General features: G+C 44.4%; 1 protein-coding gene across 2 annotated transcripts in view; it reads left to right on the top strand.

Moving 5' to 3' along the window:
• Positions 1–10,962: 10,962 nt before the first annotated feature.
• LOC144179640 (salivary peroxidase/catechol oxidase-like) overlaps positions 10,963–23,728 on the top strand; it is a 186,366-nt gene continuing 173,600 nt past the window's right edge. The window contains exons 1-3 of one of the 2 annotated variants that reach the window (XM_077708070.1): positions 10,963–11,228; positions 22,149–22,212; positions 22,381–22,465. In XM_077708070.1, the coding sequence (XP_077564196.1) occupies positions 22,171–22,212; positions 22,381–22,465 (127 nt within the window). In that variant the 5' untranslated portion in view covers positions 10,963–11,228; positions 22,149–22,170. The remainder of the gene's footprint in view (positions 11,229–22,148; positions 22,213–22,380; positions 22,466–23,728) is intronic. The other variant, XM_077708079.1, reaches the window with a different exon arrangement.

Genomic DNA, 23,728 nt, shown 5'->3' with positions numbered 1-23,728 from the left:
TTCGATTCCCCTTTGCTGGTGAGGGGATCAAGTAGGTGGCGTAGTAGGTGCCACGTCTTGCGGGTAGTAAGAGTGCCTTGCAAGCTGTCGCACACCTGGAGCCAGTTTTCTCTGCTCAACTTCTGAGCGTACTCAGCGGCTTGTTGTGAGAGCAGTGAATTCTTCTTGCGAAGCTTTCTATTATGGCGCTGACGCTTCCACCTGCGGGTAAGGCCGTGGCGCGCCTCCCATATGCGTATGAGCTTTGCGTCCACACTTGGGGTTTGGTAGGACGTGGCTACAGTCTGTGTGTGAGCCTTTACATCACGAGTGAGGTCTTCTATCCATTCCATAAAGGGTTGGTGAGGGTCTGAGGACCGAATTAGGCAGGATTTCCGAAATGCATCCCAATTGGTGATACGGGCGAATCCGGTGCGGGCTTTGAAATCCCGGTGTCGGAGGAGGAGGTGGATAATGTCGTGGTCCGAGCGAAGATTTATTTGAGTATTACTCCATCTAACATCAAGTTGTCCCGATAGCAGAAAGAGGTCTGGGCTTGTGTCACGACATGTGCTAGTCCCTGTGCAGGTCGGCGTGTTGGGATCATTCAGGAGGGTGAGGCTGAGGTTTTCGATGGCTGACACCCCGCTCTGCCCTTTTCTTGTGTTATACTTGTACCCCCAAAGCTGGTGTGGAGCGTTGAAGTCCCCGAGTACAAGTAGTGGACACTGCCTAGTGAGGTTTAGTGCTTCCTGAATTGTCCTCTGGATCTCGGGTTGCTTGGTAGAAAGGCAACAGTAAATGTTCAAATTAAATAGATTAGATGTTTGTTTGATGGAAGGGGAGAGGACCTCCACAAGCGTGTGTTCACAGCCCGCTTGTGGCGTGAGATGCTGTGTGGCTGCAATAGAGTTATGAATTAAAGTAGCTGTAGCTTTCTTCAAGGGATCTTCATAGGAGAGGTAGCCCGGGAGCTCGGTGGGTCCATTTGTTTCCTGTAATACTATAATATCTGGTTGTGGGTCCAAAGGAAGTATGTACTGTTGTTGGGAGGCTGCTTTGCCTCGGTAGCTACGGCAATTCCATTGTAGGATCGCGTAGCTTGTTGCTTAGAGCGTGTCGTGGCCATCTGAAGGCGGGTGGCAGGTCATGCCATCGACTGTTCGAGCGTATGTTACTGCGCGGCGATGGGGACGGGAGCCACAACCGTCGATTCTGTCTTGTCTAATGGGCCCTGCGTCTGTACGGGTTTCAAGGCCTCCGGAATTGACGACGAGAGAAGCCTGCGTTTCCTGCCGGAGGGCGGCAAGATCTTCCTTGAGGGATTGAAATTCTTGCGTGCGGATGACATTGTCTGAGCGGAGGTTTTTGATTTCCTCCTTCAAATTTCCAAGCTGATTGACTAGTTGAGCAAAGACGTCCTGAGACGAGGGAAGTTGGTTTCCAGTCTGTGAGGTGGAATTTCGGTCTGCAGCGGATGTGGATGAGGGAGCCATAGGTTCGAAGTCAGGATTGGGGGAATGCAGCATGGTTTTCTGCTGGACAAGCGGTGGGGGCACTATAAAACATGAAATCTTTCGAACAAAACAAACTTCTATTTTGTCTCAGTGGCCCCTTTAATGCACTGTATTGTATTTTGTGGTACCTGTAGTGATGTCACCATGAAGGAACACCAGTAGATAAAGTTAATGTCAGCGCGTTACCGTGCATTTTTCTTTGTGATTGATAGAAACATATATATTACTCTAACAAAGGACTTTATCCGAAGCGTTCTTAACGTTTCGGAACCTACTTGGCTCCTTCGTTAGGACTGTCTATGTTTTACCAAGAGCAATAGTTGTACATATAAACAATTTTTTTTCGCTGCACCGGATCAGAGGGGGTAGGACAGCTACATATCTCTTCATCTTTCCCCGGCTTGCTTGGGTGTGCACTGATTCAAGGAGGACTCTCGAGTTATTCGTTTCGCTGTGTCTATCTCCTGCACCTTTCCAAAGTCGGTATGGCGATCTGCTTTCTTGCAGTGTTCATCTAATGCACTTGTATGTTTAATTTCATAGGCTGCTTTTGTGCTGCCGATGTTTTTTTGAGAAGATTGTGGTTTCGCCGATGTATTTGATGGGGTTTTACGCACAGAGAATTCTGTAACTGATCCTTTGTGCTTTTTAATATTTTAGAGTCATTTTGTTCATGGCATCAGTCATCTTAGAGTTAACGTAGGTTTGTGGGGGTCGAGACTACCTTCATTTTGGAAAATGCCTTGTATTGTCTGGCTTGCCCTTTTACCATACTGTAGACAGATCCAGGTGGGTTGTTGGTAAAGAAACTTGGAAGGGAGGTGATGGTGATTGGAGGTACATTTTTTGACCAGTGACATTGAAGGAATTAAATTTCGTGATTTTCGCTACATCGGTCATTACAGCTTCTGACGCATTGAACAAACTTGGTGGTGCAGCCCTTTTGCTTGAGGGCAGCAATAGGTTTTCCTTCCTTTCTAATCTCTATCGTTTTGTCTTGGGCATACAGTTCTTGCCCTGCATTGAAGAAACAAAGCTACAGAATTATAGTAGGAAACTGTGTGGCAGCGATTATTTGAAGATAAAGTCCTTTCTTGGTTAGCTTTTTGCACCCAATAGGCTCAGTTGACTTCCTGGGGCACCTCAAAATCGGCTGAGCCACCAATACGTTCACCATAATAAGAATAACACGCAATGCCTTGATGTTCCTAGTTTTCACACAAAAAAAACATCCCAATCAATTAAGCTCACCATGTTGTATAGACGAATAACCGACCCTGGATGCTACCTCCAGTTCACGTCATACCACTCAATTTCTCACAAGCCTTCCTTAGTTCTGGTTCTTCTATGCACGGCTTGTTCGACAAAATATATGACAGGAAAAATACTTATATCACAGGCGTAGAGAAAAATGGCTACACCAGCAGCTTTATTCACCACACCAAATGCCATATTCACTGATTGGGGGACCTTTATTGTCTCTTCCCTCGCCTAATGACCCACCTGTAGCTGCCTACTTTGTGTTGAAGGGGCGACCGAAATGATACCATGGATTCTCGCATATGAAGGTCTTCCCATTGCCCACATACTTGTTCGTTTGTGGCATCAAACTCCTAATGTCTGATGCCATGACCAAAAGGGCAACCGTCAAAAGAATAAGCATAAGTCATATACAAGTTTTCTTGTGCACAATTCCCAACCACTTACATTGGCGACACCTGGAGCTTGCCAGAAAAACTTCAACAGCATCAACACAAGGTACGTAAAAACTGAGAGCAAAGAATAGTCTTTGAGTTACAGCTAACAGTTAATCAACCATTAGTGTCCCCTTAAGTTATTAGTAGGCTTACTTTTCCTCTGTACAGCTTTTCTACAGATTTGTTGGGCCGTGAACTTGAGCCAACCCATTGCTGTAGATGGGCTAAAGTTCGGATATGCGGAGCTTTAGCTTGTGATGGTACAAATACATTTTGTTTTGTGTAACACAGGCATTGTAAAATTTATCCAAGTTTCTGGGTATAACTTTGTACAGCTTAAACAGCTGTTCAGATGTTGGTAATCATGGTATTGCAGAACTTTGCACAAGTCAAGGGTCGTAATAAAGACAACCTAATTATTCCATCTTTGGTAAAGCGTAACTTGCTGCCATTACGTTCCCTCTTGAAAAACAAAATGAGTTTTTTTGTTCTACTTTTCAAGCCTGAAATTTCAATAGTCATTGCTTCTGCTCAGGAACTGAATGGTGGTGTTAGTCTTACTGCGATCTTTTACTTGTGCACAGTTCACCATTACAATCTTTATTGCACCCGAGCAGCAGTTTTTTATGCAAGTTTGAATAAATTTTAAAGGTGCTATTTATACACGAAAACAAAATTCATATCTGCCGTTCTAACCCGACACTACAAATGTACTGAGTTTTTTCTCATCGCAATATTAGAGTGTTTTAAGTGAAGACCGTCTTCCTTCATTAAGCTGCTTTGCACATTGATGCCAGTCTTATATATGTAGTTCTCAGTTTTCATTATGATCAGTCTCTGTACGAGAACCATATGTTTTTATATGATGTCGCTGTGTATTTCTGGAACTGTATCTAGTAAACAATCCTAATTTGTTGGGGTCAGTTTTTATTGCCTTAATTGTAGCTTTTTTAAAGATTATGGTATGTCTTGTGTGCATAAAGGGTAAATTGATTGATTGATTGAGTGATTGATTGATTGATTGATTGATTGATTGATTGATTGATTGATTGATTGATTGATTGATTGATTGATTGATTGATTGATTGATTGATTGATTGATTGATTGATTGATTGATTGTAGGGTTTAACGCGCCAACGCAACGCAGGCGATGAGGCGCGCCGTAGTGGAGGCCTCCAGATTAATTTTGACCACCTGGGGATCTTTAACCTGCGCTGAAATCTCGTACACACGGGCGTTTTTGCTTTTCGCCTCCATCAGAAAAGCGGCCGCCGCGGCCGGTGCCTAAAGGGTTGCCTCATTGCATGTTTGGACTATGTAGCGCTGAAAGCGGATATTTTGCTTCAAAGTGGAATGTCGGGCGGCTAGCATCATGGTCCTTCGGTTCATGCTCACTTTCATTCATGCCATTCGTTTTTATATTATCACTTAACCCTTTCAGACGCTATATACACAACTGTGTACATTTGAATCGTGCGGTTTTTACGAAAAGAAACACCACATGTGAAACTTTTTGCTATTTTAGCATAATTTTGTATCCTCCGTCTAACAATGAATATTTTAGGGCCATCTGGAAAAAAGTAAGATTACTACGAACGTAAACATACAAAATGGCGACGCAAGCGACGGCATCCGCGGGTGAGCTTTTTCATCTCTTTCTCCTGGTTTTTTCAGACTTGCCGCCGTACGAAATATAGAATCAAAGCATATCACACAAATATGTACATACACATGTGGAAATATTCAGCGCTACTTGACGCTCCTAACCTCAGTGGCGCTATATACACAATTCTGTACACGACTGTAAAAACAAATTATATTGGGGTCAGTAACTTGCCAATTCGTCTTATTTGGTGAGATACAGAGCATAGAGACAACAAACAATTATAGGTGGAAATGGGGAGCGCGTCTGAAAAGGTTAAAATTAAAAGTTAACCAATCTGCTGTCGTTTTAATTTTGTCATGTGCTTTATACTTTATTTTTTTCCAACTTTCTGTAAGCAGTGACAATCCATATTTTTATGGTACCAAGCCATCCGACTGGGCTAGTTGGTACATGTTTAAATGGATGAAAAACCAACGGAACACACAGGATACGGAAGAGAACGACTAGACAAGATTGTTCCGTTAACTCTCTGTTAACTGTGTCATGTGTTTGCCACTGGATTTTCATCCATTCAAATATTTTTGAGTTTGTTGAACAGTGATTAGTTTACGTGCTCAAGATATTGTTTGGCTGTGAAAGTTCCCTGTAGCATTTATATAAGTGCTCTCTGCTCTTTTTTGAGCCAAGTAAGACCCCATTACCAGCCTTAATAAGATTGTCTTTTGTAGACATGAAGTTGAAATAAATATTTGTTTGCATTGCTTTACATATTTTGAAAGAATTGCTTGCTCATTTTCTTTCAACCCTGCTTCTAAATCCTGCCTAAAGCATTTTTTCCTGTTTTTTTTTCACAACCAGAAAGGGTGTTCATCCTTGGTTCTTGCTGAAGCAGCAGTATCCGTGCTTCACACGTGAGCTCTGAACATACACTAATTTTGGTATGACACATTCTACCAGTATAAAGCTTGCTTTGTAGAGGTCATTGTAGATGTCAAAGCTCTCGACAGTGTAGTACAGTGTCTGGTGTAGTGTACAATCTCTCTACAACAGCACCCCTTGGGTGCTGTTGTAAAAAATAATTTTATGCCTATAATGTTTGAGATTATTTTAAAATATACGCCAAATACTAGTAAGAATAGCTGTGTAAATTGGCGGCCATTTTCCTGGGTCAGACAGAAAGTGAAAATGCCCATGTGTGGAGATTTCAGTGCACATTAAATGTCCCAAAGTTTCCAAAGCTAATCCAGAGCCCTCCTCTGCGGTGCACCTCATATCCCATGTGCAGCTTTGCGTAAAAACAGCCAGAAATTTATGATAATTTAAATTGATTTTAATGTTTCTAAACGCAAATATTCTCAGTTTAAGCTGCCTTATTTAGTAAAAGATTTTCTAACAATTGTATAGTTACCAAAGGTTTACAGAAAAGCTTCTCACATTGGTTATGCACCATTTTAGCACAGCAAAAATGTCCTTAATAAAAGCAGAAAAAATCCAAATATGGAAAGTAGCAACACTAAAGCTGCTTCCAAAAAAAATGTTGAATGTTTTATAGAAAATTATTTGCTGATTTTACTTCTAGTCAACTCTAAAAAGGGCTATGGACGGGTTCGATGCTTGCCATGAAGCACCTCGTAACACTAGACGAAACTAATGGGCACTGGCTGTTTTGTTGGCTTTTCATTTGCAACATTCGAAAATGACCCCACATACACCGGCAGGGACATAATGCAAGGCACGATGCATGCCCTCATCTAGCCTCATCTAGCTAGCTTCATGATAAGATAATGCTTTAGCAACAATGTCATCACATTTCAGCCATGGGCTTCATCAGGGAACTCGTATGCATTGTTTTATGGTGTTTACTGTTGCTATTTCTATGTGGGTCATTTAGTTTAATATTTATGTTCATAAAACTCGATATACCACCAAACCTTGCAGGTCCTGTACCTTATGAATATTTTTAATGAAGCAAGAAGAATAACGCGAAAGAAAATAAGTGGCAGTGGGGACCCAACTTTTATGAGTAATTAAAGCCACAATACGGAGGGAAGTATACATATTGCATTTGGTCTTCCTTCATATTGAGCTTTCCTGCTCAGCTCAAGAATAAGGCACTAAACATTGAGGGTAGCTGCCGTGATTGGAAGTTTGATGAAATACTGAGAAGCCAAGGGTTTTAAGGTTCAAAGAACTTTTGTGCAGTTGATGTGTTGCACACCTACTTGCTTTCACTGTATAACACCTTTATGCAGTGAAGCTCAAAGGATGTGTCCTGCAGTTCGGCCAAATGAACATGTAATTGATTTTTTACAAAGTTTTGAATAATCAACAACCTCAAATACTATGACTTCTGTACTGAGATGTGGCCTTGATATTAGACTTTATAAATGGGTGTTTTAAAAATCGGTGGGACAAAAAGTTCAAGTAAATTATCAGCTGACGTTGAGCTTCAAAGGAATGTCTCATAGAACCGAGCTTGGAAAGAACGAATGTTTCATACCATAATCGTGTGTCATACTGTGCCATATGTGGCTGCACACCTGCAGCGCCATTTGGGAACCGAGGATGATGCACCCTTTTTGTACTCCTTAAGGTGGGTGCTTTTTCAGAAAAAGCTCACACAGATTGGGGTGCTAAGTAAGCACCTTATGACGCCTTTAGGACAAAAAGGGTGTTATCAGGCACCCGTCTTCTAGGGTGCTTCATAAAGGGTGCTCCTGCGGTGACAGAATCCAAGCCCCCTAAAGGGTGTAAAATACTGTGTTATGAGGGTGCTCCTGTGGCAACAAGCTGAACGCACCCTTTTGGGCGTAAAAATGTTTAGGGTTCATGTCGTCTACATATGACAGCACCTTAACACGGGTGGACTGAAGGGTGAAATCCGTGATATCTTGTTGATTATTTGTGCTTAAAACAGCTCAAGGTATAAGGCAAAAATCAGCGGTGACATCGGACAGCGTAGTGTAACAGAGGACCGTACTTCGCTATTTCATGTAACTGTTTGTTTACAACCCTACGAGTTGTGCAGTTTGCATACGCGATTTTGCGACCTTCCTGTAAGTTGGTTCAAACACTTCTGTGTTCTAATATTCCAGTCATAACTTCATGCGACACTTTATCGAATGCCTTCTACTGGTCGAATCGCAACACTGCAACCCGACTTTCAAAGGCATCGTAGCACTCCAAGATTGTCCTAGTTACGTGCGTATTGGTGCATATAGTGCGCCCTCCTATACCACACGTCAGGTATGGCCCAACCAATTGCTTGATTACTGAATGAAACCTTATTGCCAACACGTTCATTAAAAAAGTTATAATCCACATTGGTTAGCCTTATCGGCCTATAAAACGTAACAGAAAAAGCCTTAACAGCTTTTCAATACTTGGAGATTAAAATAATTTGTGAATGCGTGGAAAATAATGGCACCACGTGCCTTTCATACGCTTCATTGAAGACCTGTCTAAGGAATGCGGTAGCTTCGAATTTAAATACCTCATAAAACTCAGCATTTAAACCGTGTGGCGCGGGAGTGTTGCCGGAACTCAACTAGTCTATTGCTTTTTTTCTACTTCCCTTACAGTAATTGGTACCTCAAATGACTCCCGTACCTGTTCATATAATTTCTGTGAGTGACAAAAATTCGTACTTATACCCAGTATTTCTCGCACTTCTACTCGTTTCTGGTGGAGCAGCTATGCATGTATTTTAAAAACAAACTGCGCACAAATTAACGGGGACAGGAACATATGAGGACAATAAAGGTGCAGACAACACAGGTACTGCGCCTGTGTAGTCTTCATATTCTTACGGAACGAGTGGACAACTCCCGATGTTCCACCATCGATGACGGCGAGGTGGCTGACGTGCACGGTGGATGTCGCGCAGCCTGCGCGAGCTCTGCGATAGCCGCCATGTAAGTAGTTTGCAATATCTAGTTTGCAGATACGGGGAAACGAAGTCACCGTAGCTGCCGATCGACTCGTGACCCAAAAATGCGTATCGCATTAACGCTATGAGTTATAAGTACTTTATGACACGTACTAAATTTATTCCACTCTAGAAACTACCAAAAGACAGCCGCATTCATCACGGCAATATTGTCGCGGCGCAGTTCTCCTTTCTCAATGAATTCCCGACGGCCCGTCAGCCGCCCGCCGGGCCGACTGGTCTTTTCGGCGCCTACGGTCGGGGAGCCAGACTCACGACGCGGACTTGAGAACGGTCGACGTGTTTGTGTCTCCGTTTGCGTCGTGTGGCACCGCGGTCTGCCAACTCGGAAGTCGGCGTCACCGTCGTCGTGTCGGACTAGTGTGAGTGCGCCTTAACAAGACCCGTAGAAGTAGAGAAGAAAAGGTCAATTTAGACGAAGACAATAACGTTTACGCGTGCTGCAGTAAGCCCTTATTAACGATGTGCGCCGCCATAACCCGCTGACGCTGATCACACGACGCTTCTCTTAGCGGGAATGCGAGAAAAATCCGTCCAATGAAAGATCCCTCCTTTGTGACGCACTCGGGAGGATCGATGACGTACGTGAGTTTAAATGGCGGAGCCATAAAACACTCGGGAATGGGTGAGAAAGCGGCGACAAACTTTGCAATGAAAGTGTGAGCTTTTCGGTGCACGTAAAATGTTATATTTGACACAGACGACGTTGAGCAACGAACCCACCCATTGCGCTTGCTCATTTAGAGCGCTCAAAGCGCCCTTCAGGACCCCTTTAAGTTTACGCTAAAGTTTCTCAGGTAGTCTGAACAGATCCGTCGGCTTCCACTACTGCACGCCTTAAAGCCCAAGTGAAGCTTCAGCGATAAACACCTCCTTTGAACATTGATAAGACGTTTCGAGAAGATTCCTGCATCTTTCTTGCATAGCAAAGGCAAAGGCTGGGAAACATATAGAAATACTCTGAGCACGCGTATCCTCAATTTCGTGAGTTATGTCCTCAAACAATATACGTACTATGATGTTAAATTGAAAAGCAAACAGCGGTGCGCGTTGTTTTAGTATATGATCCGCATTCTAATCGAGGGGCTGCGCGTCCGCAGTAAGGATAAGTTACCAAAGGGCTTTTCCAACCTTATGCCTGCTGCGCATATATAGCCCGTCGCCAGGGAGCGGAGCATGCACTGAAAACCACGCGCACCGTTGTTCGCATTTCGGTGTATCACAATAGTTCATCCCTAGAATGCATCGCTGATTACGTGAAGAAAAAAATGTTCACTTGATTCTGTCATAGCTTTCTGTTCTGCATCCCAGAAAAGAACGAGGGAGACCAACGGGAATGACGTCTAGTACTCGAGAACGGGATGCGATGATAAAAAAACTGGAAGACGAACCAAGAAAAAAATCCCTCGCCATATCCACTAACGTGAAGCCTGGAGAGGGGCGAAGCATGCAGTGTATAAGTGTTTTCTTTGCCCCTTGACGTTTTTGCCAACGGAGATGAAACCGTTGGAGAGTAGAGGTATATAGTCTATTGTCTTTGAAGCACGAAGCTCTCTAGAGCAAGACGTAAACGAATTTCCCGGTGTTTTATTGCCATGACTACACAAGACGACGCTTACGACGATGACAAGAGACGCCAACAGCCACACCCCTACGGGACTTCGCTCCTAGTAGCAAATTCGGATTGAAGAGCACCTCGACATACCTGCAGTTACACTGACTACTTTGCGTCCGTTGAGTGGCCGCATCTTGAGATGGCTTGGCGGACATCCGGCAGCTCGAACCGTGCGGTACCCATTAAGGGAGCGCGTTGCGCCACTAAAAGTTGCCGGTCTGGCAGCGAGTCCTTGACCGTTCTACAGGTGGCACGTAGTGCCTTCTCACTTTCACGCTGAAAGGGAACAAACAGAGTGATGACAACAACGGGGGAAGGATGCATACATGCACGAGGCAGACCCGTGTCGGCACGCGGCTGCCTTTAACATAGTGTACGCAATTTTATGTTTGCTTTACTGGCCATGCATGTTCTTTCCTGGAATCATTTGCGAACGCGTCGCCGACGTGCGTCGTCGACATCGGTTGCACGCCTGGGCAAGGTGTATGTCTGAATAAAGGCAGCATAAAGCGATTTTGCCATCTAGTTGTATTCTTTTTTTTTTTCTTTTCCTCGACGCCCCGGCGTAGTTGCAGAGACGAGAGCCTTTTTCCGCATCGTGGGCGAAGAAAGCCCCCGAGCAGAAATCAAGAACCAGTCAGCGCGCGCGGCTCGGAGCTTTCCTCCGCTATGACGGCTGCCTCACTGATTTGGCACTGACGGGGCTGTATTTTATACTTCTTCGCCGTTTGAGCTGTAGAAGCGCGACCTTCAAGACCTTCTTGCCTACGGCGTCTGGGCTCCACTGATCTGCAGTGCTCGGTATTCGCCTAAACTTCTGGGCAGCTTCTGTGAAGCGTGGTTCTTCCGTCTCCGAAACCTCAGGTAAGATTGATCGTTACTGCGTGATTTTTGCCTGAAGGCTGGACAACGATCACTGGCCATCCCAACGACAGCGGTGCCCGAGGACGTTTGGTAGCCCCAAACTTATTTCTTATAAAATACGGGTCGTTAGTTGCACCTCTTCCTTCCAGATATATATTGTTTGACGTTGTTTTTTTTTTTGCAACGTACCACTTTACTTGCTTTAAAAGAGTTTATCATGAAATGTGTTTGCAGTAGTTTTTTTAGTACTTTTAGGCGTTATCTCCTTTGATTAGGTCCCTAGGGCAGATATGCTTGCGGTGTGCATACACGTTTAATCTAGTTGTTGTACGCTTTATTTTTACCAGAAACCGATAGCGGAGCCGCAATTAGGACGCTCACGCCAGCAAACCAAGAACACGTACCGAATTTATGTTAGCCAACAGCTAACCGTAACAGGTAATCGAGCACTTACTAAACGTCACGGTACATATTCATTGCTTTTTACAGCGAAGCTGTTTATTAGCTAGGGTCCCGTGCATTTTGCGCCTACCATCATATTGTGCGTGCTATAAGTATTCCAAAGCACGTGTGTCTATTAGCATTTTTTCACTGTTTTATCTTTAACCTGGAATCAGCCATTCTAGAACATATATTGTATTTCTTCTGAAATTATATGTTTTGAAATGCCGCGAATTCGGTCACCGCCAGCACCGTTTCATGTGACATGGATAAACAAAACGTGTGACTATATATCCATAATTATGAAGCATGAAAAAAATTCAATGAAACAACGGAGAGCATTCGGATACTGTTCTGCCGGTTTTTTGTTTAATTTGCCAGATGTTCAATTTCAAACAAAATCAAGAAATTTCGCATGCGCACTTTTTGATTAACTGTTTCTGTAATAATATCACGGAAGTTTTAACATAAATAATCTTGCCACAGTATTATTACAAGGTTTCCCTTTGATTGGTCTGAAAGACCTTTACTTGAAGCACTGGAAAAACGTACCTCGTACATAGCAGCAAATCACCGAAATTTTTAATAAATAAACGCCCGGAGAGCTTTTGTGTCTTTTTTTAAAGCTGTGTAAATAACAGTTCCAACTGTCATACAAAAACCTACAAATCATGCCGCGAGACTACTGTAGCTCGGCTATGTCATAGCTCATATAAAAAGATGTAATCACACAAACCTTTACGCTCCCAGTTTGGTTTTCGACTTTGTATAACGCATTTATGAACACGGACACAGGTCGCATGCTGACATCTTAGTTTGGTAAGCGTGCAATTAAGGAACTGAAGCATTCTTTTAATGCATGTGATTCGCTTTTATTATAAGTTCTAATGTGTCACGAGGTTATTTTTTTTGCGCAAATCGTACTGTGCCTTTACACACAGATTTATTATTTCGCCAGTTAAAACGCCAGTAATATGTGTAGTTCCGCAACAATATTCAGAATAACATGATTTGCCTTCGGCATTATAGGTAATTTTCCGGTGTTAGGTTCGGTGTTTCGGTGTTCGGATAACTGAAAAAATGTTCCTTGTATTCCGCTGGGTAAATTTACACTTGCGAATAAGGATCTAAAAGCAGGGGGGTATTCCATAATTTCTGTATATCCCTGGGTATTAAAATTGCCCATCCGTACTTAAGAAGGAACATTTTGACTTAGTAAGTCGAGACGACAGAACATAAACTCCCCATACGCAAATATAGAACGCGCTCCTAAAAGCCTTTCGGAAAAAGCTATTGAACCTGGTGGCTTCAGTTGACCATGCGTGGCTTTTACACATGGCAAATGCATAGGTGGTCTGATACAATATTAGGCAGCCTGAAAGGCAAAGTGGTGTACTTTCAAACCGCCATAGGTTTAAACCTAGAGAACAAGCGTCTACGTTCAGACAGCTACAGACAAATTCATTAATGACCCCTGTCATTATGAAACATATCCAGCCTGAACACTACAAGGACGACAAGTGTGTGTTGTGCAGTAACTCCAGGCAACAGCCGCCCATTTATTATGGGGTTGTGAAGTGCGACCAGACGAAGCTTCAACCAGGACCGACCTTCCGCCGTGGTTACAAGACGCCATACGCAGTTACGACAAGGACATTCAACTCACAGCCGTCCACAGGTCCTAACGGCTCTCGAACGGCAGCACCGGAGAGAAAGCTGCGGGCCGACGCCCTCCCTTCGGGGACAAGGGTGTCCACCCCCGCAGTGAGTAGCGAAAGTGTTGCTTAGTAGAATGCCACCAGGATCGACGAGTGGCTACGTCCGGGCGTAGTGGAGACATTACGCCTGTTGCCGGCGATCATTAAAGTCTCTTTCACTTCACTTCACTTCTATATCCTGGCGTCCTGCATACATCTGTTGTAGCTTTTGTGCGTTTCACTTAAGGCTAAAACCTATAGTAAAAGCTGGTAGGACCGGTTTAGAGCAAGAAAGATTCCGTTCTTACTTTTTCATTGGGAGTTTTGGTTTTTCATCGAGAAAAGCAGTTGCTTTGCTTTATAAGCGAAACAACGGTTTTTTTCACTGCTCGGCTCATCTCTAAATTACACCTTTCCTGTTTGTCGGAACGCACGCCCACGTAGAATTTCAATTCCTCTCAAGTGCTTAACGAGGTCATTTTTAAGCGTTTTGTTTTCGCTTGTCACGAGGAAACGTTCGCTACAGCATGCACATTGTCATCGATGCATCACTAACATTTTCAATATATTGGGAAGCAAGTAATATTTATTGTGAAACGAACAACATTTGGAGAAGATAAGTGCGAGAGCAGTACAAAGGTTTTGCTTCTATAAGACGGCGATAGTAAGCGCAGTCCTATGATGTTGCACTGCCAAGTGGGGTGATTACACTCTGAAAAGTCGCCCTCAACGTCCCAAAACGGCTAAAATATAAGTTGCGCAGAAAAACGGGGAGATACACTCTAAAAAAAAAGCCGCAGGTGGGCTTTGCCACGCCGCTCCAACACAACCACTAACGCGACCAGATATGCGAATTTGGCGAATGGCAACAGTCAACGAAACTGGTTAACGCCAACCAGGCGTAGTTGCACGCATCAGTGCAACTTAAACCAGTCAAACGCCGTTCTTGGTGTTGCTCGAAACAAAAGCTCGATCCAGCGTGTTTACTTTACGTTCCTTTTGCTTCCGTATTTATTCGAGTGTTCTCTGCGATGTACCTAGCCATGTTTTTATTTATTTTGGTAGAAAAACAATCCACTCTCTATTTTTCATCAAAATAACGCCGGTAATGTTGCATCTGTACACCGGGTTTTCTCAAACAGTCGTCCTCATACACGCCAAACAATTTTGACGTGTATGAGCGATCCGCGGCACTGTTTGCCGGCAATTAAAAATTCTCCTGCCTGTACACCTAAGTGTCTTGGCGTTGTTAAGGCAAAAGTGTTGTCTTTTTTCAAACGTATACATTTCCTCTGAAGGTGAAAATGGCTTCAAAAATGAGATGCTAGAAAAGCGACCCACACACAAAAAAAGCTACGCTGAAACGCATTTGGGTCGGCCAAGACATGCTTCGCAGGCAAAATTATACTTTGGGCCCATTAGCTATTCTGAAAAACAAGCCGAGAAGTTTATAGGCGCAGTGTATTTCGGTGTACATCCGCTCAACATACAGCCAACCATGCCCTGGCAAAGTGAGGCATGTTTTTTGACGACGCTTTTTTGCGAGCCGTTAAAAAAGCGTTTTCTTGCGGAATAAGGCGAACAAACATGAAGTGTGTACAGGCAGCACCTCTCCCAACTGCTAGCGCTGGTGGCATGACTCGTGGATTTTAACTTTGCGAAAAGCGAAAACGCCCGTGTGCCCGAGATTTCGCCGCACGTTAAAGATCTCCGGGTGGTCAAAATTAATCGACCAGATTTAGAGGAAATCCCCAAGTTGGAGTAAGCTTCTGCGAAGGAAAGTTTGACATCCACCTTACTGCAGCCGCATGGCTACCAAGGAAAGCTATACAGCTTTCTCAGGAACTTCGCAGTTGATGAAAAATTCGTCCTGGCCCCCGGATTCGTACCTGAGACCATGCTTAACCGGAGCAGCCGTTCTACCAGCCGAGCTAACGAGGAGGGTAGCCGTTTGTAGCGCGAGCGCGAATTGATCAACAACTCGAAGGGATGGAAAGTTTTAATCGACCAGATTTAGGGAAAACCCCCAAGGTGAAGTAAGATTTCATGGTAGTCGTTCTACCAAGGTCAGTTGGTAGAACAACTGATCCGGTTAACCGTTTTTAACCGTACGGCTGCATTGAGCTGGATCGCAAACTTCCCTTCTTGGTCAAAATTAGTCCGGAGCCCTCCAATACCGCGCCTCATCACCTGTGTAGCGTCAGCACATTAAACACCACAATAAATAAATAAATAAATAAATAAATAAATAAGTGAATAAATAAATAAATAAATAAATAAATAAATAAATAAATAAATAAATAAATAAATATTAACCTTGCTTAACCGGAAGCAAACCTCAAGAAATCTGATGAAAAACACAATGGCGTGGCCGAACGGAGCAGTATTTTTTTTTAAGTACGTATGGAATTTCTTTTCGCGAAAATATACCAAAGAAAGCCGTGGCGAAAGTGGACGAGCTCAATAAAAAAAGTTGCAGAGACATCTGCGTTTGTATCCTAAGATCTAAGGTGCGATAGCAAAACTTCTACTCCCACGCAGCGTTTCCGTACGCAGCTGCTGCATTTCCGATCTACGTTTCACGATCACGAACGGTTATGGAAAAGAGAAAGACTAGTAACCAGTGTTTATAATCGCTGTGTCCCAGGAGAGACAAAGGCGCTCTGCACTTCTGGGTATTCAAATGTGAGCGGGAAAGGTTGCCGATGCGAGGTGATGGTCAGTTTGAGTGAGAAATGAGTCAGAGTCAACGTATCCAAATGTTTATTCCGTGATGTCTAGGCCGGGCTGAACAATTTTGCTTTTTTCAAAGAGAGAGAGAGAGAGAGAGAGAGAGAGAGAGAGAGAGAGAGAGAGAGAGAGAGAGAGAGAGAGAGAGAGAGAGAGAGAGATTTGTTCAGGAAGAAATATTTGGGGTTTACAAAAATGGGGTATAGAGATGACAGGGATCTCAACGGTGGAACCTGATACTACAGCACCAGATGCGGCAGCTCCTTCCCTTGCCCCCTGAATCAGCTCGCGCTCATCCTGAGGTAAAGAGCTGGTTAAATCTCCCTCCCATGTTTCGAACAAGTGGAATATGTTATGTTTGAGATGTTCTCCCCTGGCCATACCCTTGGGCATGGCTAGGGTGCGCGCAAGAGGGTGGATGCTTCCCCTATATAACCAAATTTCTAAGCTGAAGTCTGATATTCCCACTGAACACCTAGACGTACATGAATTTTCAGATAATTTGTTGGTTTTTTCTCCACAGAGTTTGTGATTCTTCGGCATTGAGACCTCGTTGTAGCAAGGGGAAGATTGTGTTCCTAGGCATAGGGTGACGATTCCTTCTTAACTGTTTTTCGAAGAGGGCAGTGTGGTAATCGTGGTCACAAGGAGCCCGGCATGTGAGTTCTTGCGCCTCTTGCATAGTACGTCACACTCTTTCAGACCATTGGATCCGGCTGTTCAGGTAACGATGTTAACTTTCTGCATTATGGATGGGAATATCTTACCGAAGCGCTTGGTATTCTGTCTCGAGAAAACTGCATAATGTCCTTTGTGTGTCTGTAATCATGTTATGCTTTTAGTTGATACTTCCGCTATACGGATTGCCAAAAGGATGGCTCCAACTTCCACTTCTTTGTTCATGTATGTTGGAGGGTCATGCACTCACAAAGATTTCCAGAGTATTCAACTAAGGCAATTGGGGCCTCGTGCTTTCGTACATCCCAGAGTCAGTGTATACTGCGGTCTCATGATTGTGAAACTTTCCCCGAATGAACTTGAGCCTGCCATACGGCCTCTTCTTGTGTCGGATTGCATCCATATCTTTGGTAGAGGAGAGTTTTTATGCGGGGCCGCAGGATATGTGCCATGTCTATTATGGCATGCAGTGGTTTCCTTTCGAAGGGGTGGGGGTGCCTGTGTTTTCTTTTCTGTTTCGGGGTGCCTGTCTCTTTTCAAACGGGGTGTGGTGGCCCCTCCCGATTTTGTTGTTACATCCACTTTCTTGGGGCTAGGAGAGCGCATTGTTACTCCAATTCCTTGCAATGCGTCAGGAAGACGCAAGTTGAGGACCTATTCATCGTCATTATCCCGGACATCCTGTTTACGACAACTGCAGTGGGAAGGCCTCTCCTGCTGACCTTCACCCGCTGTCGTCCTGCGCTTCCCGAGACCATTCTTTGCTCCCTCCAAATATTCTTATTTCATCCCTCCATCCAATAATTGGCCGTCCCCTTCTTCTAGACCCATCTATGCATGTTCATTCTGTTACCCTAGTGTTCAATCCTTTGTTAGTTTGTCTCATGCTCAAAATTGCGAAGGTGAGAACTGCCTTATATGGTGTCCTAATGATGTTCTTTCTTTCACTAGCCTTGATGAGGTAAATTGTGGTACGGCAGGCTCTGCAATATTCTGTTCACGAACAGTGGTTTCATGAGTCTTATCGTTTATTTCCTCTTTTTCTTGCTTTTTCTTGTTTGGACGTTTTGCCTGCGGGCAATAATTGGCTAATAATTTTCTGATTTTGGCGATTGTGAGTTGCGAACTACCCGCACTCCTAGAACCCCGCCGAGCATTCTTGCGTAGCGGTTCTCTGGGAGGATATTCGTACCTATTTTTAATGTGATTTTTAACTTGGCCGCGTGGTGCCATCTGTCGTTTACCAAACCTAGCTTTCAGCGGAGGCGAATATTGAAAAGTAGTTTGAGAACTTATGTGATTAGACGCTATATAGTGGACTTTATTTTAGCTATTTCGGGGTTATAATATATGCCTTCCTTGATTTCTGAGAGACCGGCGTTAATCCTTTGTCCCCTGTTTTAGTTAGGTCACCCACTGTTGATGCCGGCGCAAGTCCCGCTGGAAAACAAAGCGCGGTGGCTCAGTGGGTAAGGCGTTGCGCTGCTGTACTCAATGCCACTTGTTTTAATTCCCGGCCGCGGCGGTCGTTTTTCTGATGGAAGCAGAAAACAAAAAAGCCAGTGTTTCAACATTTTGGCGGACGTTAAAGATCCTAAAGTGGTCAAACTTCTTCCGGAGTGGTCTAAATTCTTCCACTACGATATGCCTCGTAGCCCAAGAGTAGCCTCGGGGCGTGAATTTCCGGAAATGTATATTTTTGACCTTCTGGTGGAAACCCGCTTTGATGAGATGACGTAAGTTGCGGGCAGGCTGGAGACCGTGTCTACCGAGCATGCTACCACCGACTGGCCATAGAACAAACTTCACCGCGCAGGCGCGGCACCTGGTGAAAGCCGTTGTCCTTTCTTTGATATCCGGCGTTGTCTCATTGTCCTTCTTTCCAAACTTCTGTTTCCGTAGTGCCACATGACAGGTCGGAGCTCTCTAATCTTGCTGCCCTAGTCGTAGCTTCCGGGTGCCAACGGTGACGTATTTCCTTGTACGCCGGATGAGCACGGCTGATAGCGGACGGCTAGGAGCCACGGTGGAATTGAAAAGTAGGCGTGACAATGCTATCGCGTTAAAAACTCGTCAGTGCTAACCCCGTTTGCGCGGCCCGTGGCGTCATGTGCTAGATGGCGCGACAGAAGTGATGCCGCCGCTAGCCGGCTTCATCCGCGCATATCATTTGAGCGTATCCGATAGGCAGGGGACTCGCAAAAAGGAATGACGTAATAATAGACGCTTTACCGGGCTGGCGCTTGCACGCACAGCACCGCCGAATATCCCGGGAACGCGTCAGACCCGCAACGGAAAATAGCAGGGTCTGAGGCACGGAGCTTTCGCCACTTTTGTGCGCAAAGCTCTTGTACAGTTTTCGGGCGTAGGTGTTATGTATTACCCGAGCGTCGTCACTCGCTTTGTAGTGAACAATGAACTTTTGAGCAGAAAACAATGAACAACGATGCCGGCCAGCGCACATCCTCGTGTTGTAATGAAGCGTAAATAGAGTGATTTTCTTCTAACGAAGGTGTCGTAGTCGAGAAAATAACTTAACTTGGTTGTCCGAACCGCGCGCATCCATTTGGAGAAAAGCGATGGAACTCACGTTTTGATTCAAAGAGGTTAACATAATGTCATCTACTTTGTGCCCCCCACCAAAATATACAAGTACGCTAAGCTTCATCCGGCTGGTTATTCATTTCTTGTTTTTTTTTATGCTCCTGAGAAATCACCAACATTCTATTCCAGTAAAAAGGTGCGAACCTTCTTTCGGTTTCACCTATTTTTTTGCAAAAATCATGTTTATCTGCTGATAGTCATTTATAATTAGCAATGCGGCCATTCTACATACATTAAACACATATGAAATAGCATTAATAAACCGATACCTCATTCCAATGTTAAATAACACCGCGTTGTATGCCGATGTTCTCCCGAGACCTGCTAGTATTCAGAAGCTTTACACAGAAGGTTCACGGCAAAGTGGTGCTGGATGTCACAGAGATGCGTTTTTACTTACGGCTGAGAACTGGAGGAAGAAAACAATCCGAGGTCACCTAATAACGTATTGTGCTGTGAATGCGAAAGCATGAATGTAAATTTGAACGCCTGGGACGCCTTGCTTCGGTTTCGCATTGTCAAAGTCATTTTGACCGATTCTGCGATTGATACAGGGAGTCCACTTAGACGTATACCAGGGCTCCAACAGTTAAACGGAGCACGAAAGCCGTGCCCGGAGCAGGCAAATCTGCATGTCAGCGCAATGTATGAGTAGATGCGCCGCAGACAGCGAGAGTGCGTGGCCACATCCTGCTGGTCCATCTCGATGCACTGACGCTCGCCTTATCCCCGCCTCAAGCGAAGCCGCGCTGCGGTCATCCCTGCTCGCCAGAGGTGCCTCCAATCTTTTATGCAAGAATCTGCCCGCGTCTGGAAGAAAATTGATCTTCAGTGGCGCATGGGTGCCGTTTTGTTAGGAATGCCACCACATTAATCGTCCACGTCCCTGCCGTGTTTCGCGATTACCCCGGCGGTACGTTTGTTGCGCCATGAGTCTTAAATGATCGTGAATCATTCAGCAGCTGCGGCCTTAACCATGCTTGCCTCAAGGAGACTGAATAAAAACGTACAGTTTATGCGTGTATTTGCTGCATTGCTTCCATGGTTTTAATGTACGCTCAAGAGAATTGAGGAGATGAGCATATGGCAGGCCAGCTGCTTAAAAACAAATCGACTTTAGTGCACCAACTTCAATAAGTTATGTTGGAAAAGAAGGGTATCCCAGCTTAATTTCTAAGCCTTGGAAGCACCCCCGGCGAGCAGGGGTTGAGCCGATGATATGGCGAGCGTCAGCGTATCGAGATGGGCCAGCCGGATGTGCCCACGCACTCTCGTATCTCCGGCGCATCTATTCATAGATCGCGCTGGCATACAGTTTTGCCTGCTCCGGCCGCTGCTCGCGTGCTCGGTTTAACTTTTGGAGCACCAGTGTTTAAGCAATAAATAAACTAAAAAAGGGCAATCTTCCCGCTTGGAACGCTGTTCTTTGCGAGCCGGCTTAACACTTTCGAAGGGATTTGATCTATAGCCTCCACATTGCGCCGCTTCTCTGTCCTGCCTCCGCCAGCGAGAGATTTGACATTAATGCTGTATGTGTCTGCTTGTCGATTTACTCGTTCGGCTGCGTCCTTCCGTTCTCTCCATCTGCGGTGTACCGGCGTGGATGACCACCTCACATTTCTTCTGAGTTTACGTCCGCGCTATAGAACGCCTGGTGGTAAGAAACGCTGCCGATAGGAGCCGTTTTGTTCACGGACGCAGGATTCCCAAATTTTTTCAATGGGGAATTTTTTTGTCTTAAAACATTGCCCGCGGCGAATACTTTTTTCTGTAATTGGGGAAATGTAGGCTTCATGCTCCTCTACAGCCACCATTAGGTCCTCTCACATGGTTCCTTTATTAAATCAATTTCAAAATACCGGACTAAAACAGCTAGCAATAAAATCTCAAAGGTGTCTGAAAATTGTTGAGTCGTTTGAGTGTTGGAGAATCTCTGACTTGGTTCACTAGGAACACTCCCACATAACAATTTTTGCATTCATGAGATCGAAGCTATACACAGATTTTTGGAAAAGCACCTTACAATATTCTTTTTTTACTGCGATCGAGGCAATTCGACAATGTTGTTGTTATAGGTCGTGCGAACAAGTCAGGAAATCCTGCTGAGGAAGAAGTGGGGATCAATATATTATCAGCGTTAATATCTATTGTTGGAGAAGTTCTGATGTCAATACTCCATTCCATTCGCAATATAAACGAGGCCCACCTTACCCGATACAATCAGTGCCACACGGCCTTGATGTGCAATTAAAACTATGTGTTGTCATATACGAGGTACAAAAAGCAACATTCACCAAAAAGTTAAGACTCAGCAAAAGAGTAAAGAAACCTTGGGAAGCGCGGAAAGTAGGAATTTGGGATTGTTTACTCAACATCGACGGTTTGTGTGAGTGCCCCAACTCTTGCTCTTTTACATCAGACGTCCCAATCAAACGCCCCCATTCGCGTACAACGCCCGAATTCCTGTGCAACAATAAAGGGCGTTATTGCAGAGTTTTCTGTTGCCCTGCAGCACAAACTAGAGAAACCACGACACGAGCCTCCAGGGACATTCTTCCCCAAGTTCCTGCGCTCCGCTTAACAAGTTAAAGTTGCTTCATATTAGTCATCCAAGATTCAGACATTTCTACTAACTGATGATCAATTTGCTTGTTATTGTGTCGGGAGCCCCTTGAGCTCCTTCATGTGGGTTTCCTAAATAAAGTACTGAAGATTGTTGCAAATTCACGGGATTTGATTATTCTTTCTGTGCCTTCTTTTCGTTTCGCAGTGGCTGTGGAGGGCGTTTATTTATGTCACCACGCAGCAATACACAACAAATAAAATATCTTTTGGTAAGCAAATGTTCTCTATGGCGCAATCATAGAATTGTGGTTTGTCAGGCGCAGGGTAGGCTTACACATACACTATTAGTATCACGTGCATACATTATAATTCATACGTCTCAGTACCACTCGAGTTTTGAATAATGTTAATATATTTGTTTTTGTTCTGATTTGCAGGGGCTGACAATGCGGATTTTGCCATTGGTCACGCTTCTAGCCATTGCTTTATTGGCCGACTTCAGCTGGGCACAGCGCGGCAGAGGTAATGAGTTTCCTAACATTGAGGCGTTGCCTCTTTCCTGTCACGGGGAATGGTTCCTGTGCATTCAAATGATCAACCATGATTTTTTATGTTCCAATCCGGGCTTCGTCTACAAAAGTAGCGAGGTGGCACGCAAGAACATTTCTCACTTATATGTGCTATTTTTTCTATGAAGAAAGTATAACTGACTGTTTCTGCAAGCACAGTATTCCGCTAGTTGATTTGTGTGCTTTAAAACTAAAATCATTTTGGTTTCAGTTGTATCCTAGATTTGTTTTTTGTAGCACGACAAAATAAAACCGGCTCACTGTAGCTCTTTGTAATATATCATCTTGTACGACAATGCTATAAGAAAAAATGCTGCGTGCCGGCACCCGGTTGTGGATACAAGCATGTCCAAAGCTTCGTGTGCTCTCGGTAAGGTGCAGAAGATTCAACTTGATCTTCCCTGCCTAACTCAGAGTACACGACAAAATTGTGTAGTCGTTTCGCCGAGTCATATATATGCATATGCCATGTTATGTGTTGAAGTCGATGCGATGACCGACAAACTGCGTTTTAAAAAAATAAACAGTTCCAATCTGTTAAGGTGCATGACCGGCGAAGCATTTAAACGCACAACCTAGAGGTGCCAAAGAAGGTGCGTGAAAGGTATGATCAAATATTTTTGCATGCTGATGGCAGTCATCTCTGAAAAAGACGATGCGTATACACGTGCACACATTTATTTGGACTCTGCGGATCTGGAAAAATGTGCCTGTTGATATCTATTCTACTGAAAATGCATATCCAAATTATGAGACAAGTAGGTTTGAGTGTAAATTATGTCTTGATTTTGCCAACTCAAGACGCATACCCAGGTGACGACACGTATAAGTTTAACGTTCAAACCATGTTTTCAGCGGCGTGCGACACCTTTGCTAAGCGCGTGCTAATAGCATGCACACGGGTACGTTCATGTTCCAACGCCTCACTCTTGAAACACGCGTGAAGCCTGGGGAGTTCTGGAAGACCAAAAAATTGGCGCAGCTTGCACTATAGGTGCAAGCCTTGAGAAGCAGCGGAGCTTGGGGTCGACCTAGCTTCTCCTCACACTGACAGCCAGTTCTAGGAGAGAGGGAGCAGGCGGACAAAGCAGTGCAAGCCATTTCGGATGGCACTGTAAAGCAAAGACATCTAACGTGTTTTATCCAGTAGCAATCGTCGTCATCCCTGTCGTCTTCTTGAGAAGGCAGAGCCGTGAAGGGCAAATCCTCTTGTAGG

Source organism: Haemaphysalis longicornis, unplaced genomic scaffold (genome assembly GCF_048455015.1).
Source record: "Haemaphysalis longicornis isolate Haplotype H1 unplaced genomic scaffold, Haemaphysalis longicornis Haplotype H1 scaffold_1, whole genome shotgun sequence".
NCBI classification, from domain to species: Eukaryota; Metazoa; Arthropoda; class Arachnida; order Ixodida; family Ixodidae; genus Haemaphysalis; species Haemaphysalis longicornis.
Note: the sequence above shows the minus strand (reverse complement) of the source record. Positions and strands in the feature narration are given on the sequence as shown.